Source organism: Dendrobium catenatum, unplaced genomic scaffold (assembly GCF_001605985.2).
Source record: "Dendrobium catenatum unplaced genomic scaffold, ASM160598v2 fragScaff_scaffold_133, whole genome shotgun sequence".
Classification (NCBI taxonomy): Eukaryota; Viridiplantae; Streptophyta; class Magnoliopsida; order Asparagales; family Orchidaceae; genus Dendrobium; species Dendrobium catenatum.
Window position 1 is genome coordinate 14,849,460 of NW_021318595.1, and position 4,129 is coordinate 14,853,588.

Below are 4,129 nucleotides of genomic sequence, written 5' to 3' on the forward strand. Positions count from 1 at the left end.
CCGAGTTTGGAGACTATGGTCCTTCATGCGAGACAAGGTCGAGATGGATATGCGAATGAAGAGAGAAAGAGAGAGAGTTCCGACTTCGATTCGTCTGTATCTTTTGAATCGAATCGAGGGAACGATTTGTTTGCCTTTGTATTGTGCAAGTTCCGTGAGGAGCGTTGCATCAATTCGTGAAGTGGGCTGGGTTGGAACCTGCATGAGGTGATTAGAGTTGAACATCTCTCAAGAAACCATTGCGAGTATTCAAAAGCAGTTATTCTAACCGCTTGTCGTGTTAATGAGATTTGTACATATGCTTCACTTTCTTCTCGGTTAACTCATGAAAACAAATTTATACTATTCATAAAACATAAATTTCAAAATTAAAAATATAAATTTTTGTACATGAAGTCAATCACTTGTATGGAACTTCCTTTTTCAGGAATATTTAATATTTAGTAGTTTGCTCATACTGGTTTGCCCTCACACCCATGTTATCCACTTTTAATTTAGCCCAACATCATGGAATAACGTTTAATTGGCATTTTCAAAAGGTTTGAACAAAGCTAACTTATATTTCCTCATGCTTCACAAAATTATTATAAAAAAAGTAAATTTTAATTCAAACTTTTTTTTTAAAGAGGCAAAGAGAAAAATAAAATAAGAAAGATACCCCAAACGAAGCTTTAATTATTAACAATTTTAAAGATATTGTTAATATCTTGAGATTGAATTCTGTTTATATTAAATTTGTGTTTAACACAATTTCCAATAAAAAAATCCTTAGAGCAAAGAACCTTCTAGAGGTTAGCCTCATTCAACTCAAATAAATTTCGTAAAAATTAAAAAAAAAATTGCAAAAATAAAAATTTATATGGGAGAAAAATAAAATATTGTTTCCCATGCTATACTTAGTATTTAAGCTACAGACCATTTCCATGCAAGTAGCAAAAACCAACTATATAGCATAAAGCAACAGCACAAGTTTAATAACGCCTTTCTTTATTATTCAGAAAATTTTTATGTGATATCATTAATAAAATTGCAATCCCATTATAAACATCTACAGGTACAAATCATCCCATTCTTACTAAAACCAGGGTTTCTTTCCCTGCAACATTCCCATCAACTGATCAAAAACTTGAGATCCACTATCTCGAAGTCCTGAGTGCATGTGCTCATTGGTTACCCAAAGTCTAATCCCACATATCTCTGATGCTGTTTCCATAGCAAGGTGGAAGTTTACATACATATCTTCAAAGTAAACCGCAGCAGCTACAGGAACCTGAAGTAATTGCAAAATGAAATCATAGGTACTATTAAGGATGAATAATTCTAAGTTTGTGTAAGGAATCTTGTAGGACACATACGATTAGGTGTGTAAGTGAGCTGAGCTGGCTCGAGCTCGACTGTTTAATAAGCTCACGAGCTGAGCTTATCGAGTTACGAGCTCGAGTTTGAGCTTGATAAGACTCGACTCATGAGCTCGCGAGCCACCTCAAATTACCTGTGGGAGCTCAGGAACTCAAATGGCAGAGGACCGTGAACTCGTTCGTGGATAAGGACGACGACCGCGGAGGCTTACTCGTTGGTGGAAGGCGGCCCAAACACCAGGCTCGATCTCGTTTATAGTTGGATGAGTCGAATTTCTGACTGACGAGCCGAGCTCGATAAGACCACCACTCGATTCGACTCGAATCGTTTACACCCCTACCTACGATATAAGAAATACCGATATACCTTATTATTGTTGAGCACTTTGACATCATAAAGTGGCGGCCAATCGTCTTTTTCAGCTAATAAGTGAGCAGCTTCTCTGAATGGTTTTAAAGCATGGAACTCATCGAACATCCATGGGAATATCATCTGTAAACCATATTAATGCATTGCATGAAATACTTTCCTCGAAAAAGAAAATAATCTCATAAGCTGCAATCATCAACATTGTCATTAGCCTTATCTCAGCTTTAGAGCTGTCTTTATGAATCCTCATTCTTTAATTGTAATAGATGAGTGTTCTGTAAAGTGTTCAATATAATTTTTTTCAATTTGTTTTCATAACTTCATCAATATTATCTTCAGACTACTCCTTAATAATGATTTTGCATTAATCTTCTAATTATCTTATTATTGAATATTCTACTCTTCAACATGCAAATTCAAATCATTTAGTCAATTTTTTACTACCTCGACTTCACTAGACATCACTCTTATCATCTTCTAATGCGTTCATTTCTCAATCTATCATTTTATAGAGCATATTAGTTGAAAAAATTCTCATAGGCTGCAATCTTGATGATATTATTTAAGATTCTCTATAGGATTATTTACCGTTGAATTCAAGCATGAAGCAAGCCATGTACAAACTGACTAGAAGTTGCAAAGAAAAGTTAAATCTCGAAAAGGTTCAATAATTGGAATCTGAACGTTATCAAACAGTATTATTAAATTGCTTTATCAAAGTTAGCGTTACCTCTCCAGTAAAAAATACAGGGCGAATTTCTTTAGCAGCTCTGATGGGGTCAAATATGCTTTCATATTCACCTCTTAATTTATGAGCAGACCACTGTGATGAAGCACCCTTCAGGATATAAAAAAGGCACATGCATCAATACGTTACTATACCTTCTTTACATGTATCAACATGACCAGGTATACAAGTAAAAGGATTACCTGGCAATATATAGATTCATGCAGAAGAGCATAGAGAGGATTTGTATCAAACTCTACCCAATTTTCAAACTGCAATGGAAGATAGGCAGAAAATAAGTTATCTTTTACTAGAATCTAAAAAATAAGGCTTCGTTTGAGGCGGCTTTCTTACTGCTTCGTAAAAAAAAATTTAATACAAAAATTAAAATTTTTATACTAAAAAGTTGCTTTAAGAAGCAGTAAGAAAGCCATCCCAAACAAAGCCGAAGGCTAATAAAAAAAGAAAGAAATTAACAAGGTTGCAGATACACATGAATGAGCTTTTCAAGTGGAGAAAAAATTACTTAAGGAGATGCTTGGTTGTATTAGGAAGTCAAATGTGTGTGAAGTGGGATTTATATGTTCGTATGGTTCACAGGAGAAGCGGAAGTGAAAAATAAAAAGTGAGATTATTTAGCCTGTATGGTTGGAAGGATAACTGAAATTTTTTGAAGTGAAACAAATCAAGGAAACAAAATCACTTTCCACTTAACCTTTCAACCATACAGGCAAAGTAATTTTGTTTCCAGGTAAGTGATACATAAGATTCTTAACCATCAAACTTCATGATATGCTCGGTCACTTAGAAAGTGATTAAATCGAACCATAAGGCCTCTCACATACATAAGTGGATAATTAAATACAAATAATATAATTTATTATAATAGACTAATTTATGTACATAAATTTGATGAAAAACTTATAATGTGTTAAATTATGTAAATATCTGCATAATATATTAGATAGTAATATGTTAGTAATTTATTGATGTAAGTGGCTTTCCAACTGCTAATTGTAATTAGGATTGGACCTTTATAGCATGAAAGCAATTAAGGGGTTTGACTATTTCATGTTGAAAGAACTTATCTATGTTCTGAAGTTTTTTAGAACATTTCAAAAGTTTCTAAGAGCCTGAGGAACATTCCGTAAGTTTTCAAAAGCCAGAAAAATCTTTCTATTATTTTTATTTTCTTTTTGAATAATCCCAAGTTAGATGCATTAAAAATAAGAGATTGGATTTTAATTATAGTTTGTTATGGGACCAAATTTTCTAAAACGAGTTCCTCTCATCATAGTTTCAACTCTAGGTTTGCAAACCTCAAAAAATTTGATAAGGAGAAGCCCGTCCCAGGGTGAATTGCCAGTTTGTTAGTGAAGGGGTGTTACCCCAATTTTTTTTTCTAATCAGCACATAGCTATTAGAAACTACAACAACAACACCAAACCTTTATCCCACTACGTGGGGTCGGCTACATGAATCCTTTTCTCCATTGTGTCATGTTAAGAGTCAAATTCTCATTTAAATCTAATAAAGAAAAGTCATTTCTAATATTTTCTAACCAAGTCATTTTAGGTCTACCTCAAACTTTCTTAACATAGGTCAAATCTAATACCTTTAATTTTCTAATCGGGTCATCAGAAGGCCACCAATTTATGTGACCAAAACATCTAA

General features: G+C 33.6%; 1 protein-coding gene across 1 annotated transcript in view; it reads right to left on the minus strand.

Moving 5' to 3' along the window:
* Window positions 1-968: 968 nt before the first annotated feature.
* LOC110106847 (proline iminopeptidase) overlaps window positions 969-4,129 on the minus strand; it is a 35,622-nt gene continuing 32,461 nt past the window's right edge. The window contains exons 7-10 of the mRNA XM_020836901.2: window positions 2,659-2,727; window positions 2,459-2,566; window positions 1,726-1,851; window positions 969-1,270 (exon numbers count right to left, since the gene is read on the minus strand). Coding sequence (XP_020692560.1) covers window positions 1,076-1,270; window positions 1,726-1,851; window positions 2,459-2,566; window positions 2,659-2,727 — 498 coding nt within the window. The 3' untranslated portion in view covers window positions 969-1,075. The remainder of the gene's footprint in view (window positions 1,271-1,725; window positions 1,852-2,458; window positions 2,567-2,658; window positions 2,728-4,129) is intronic.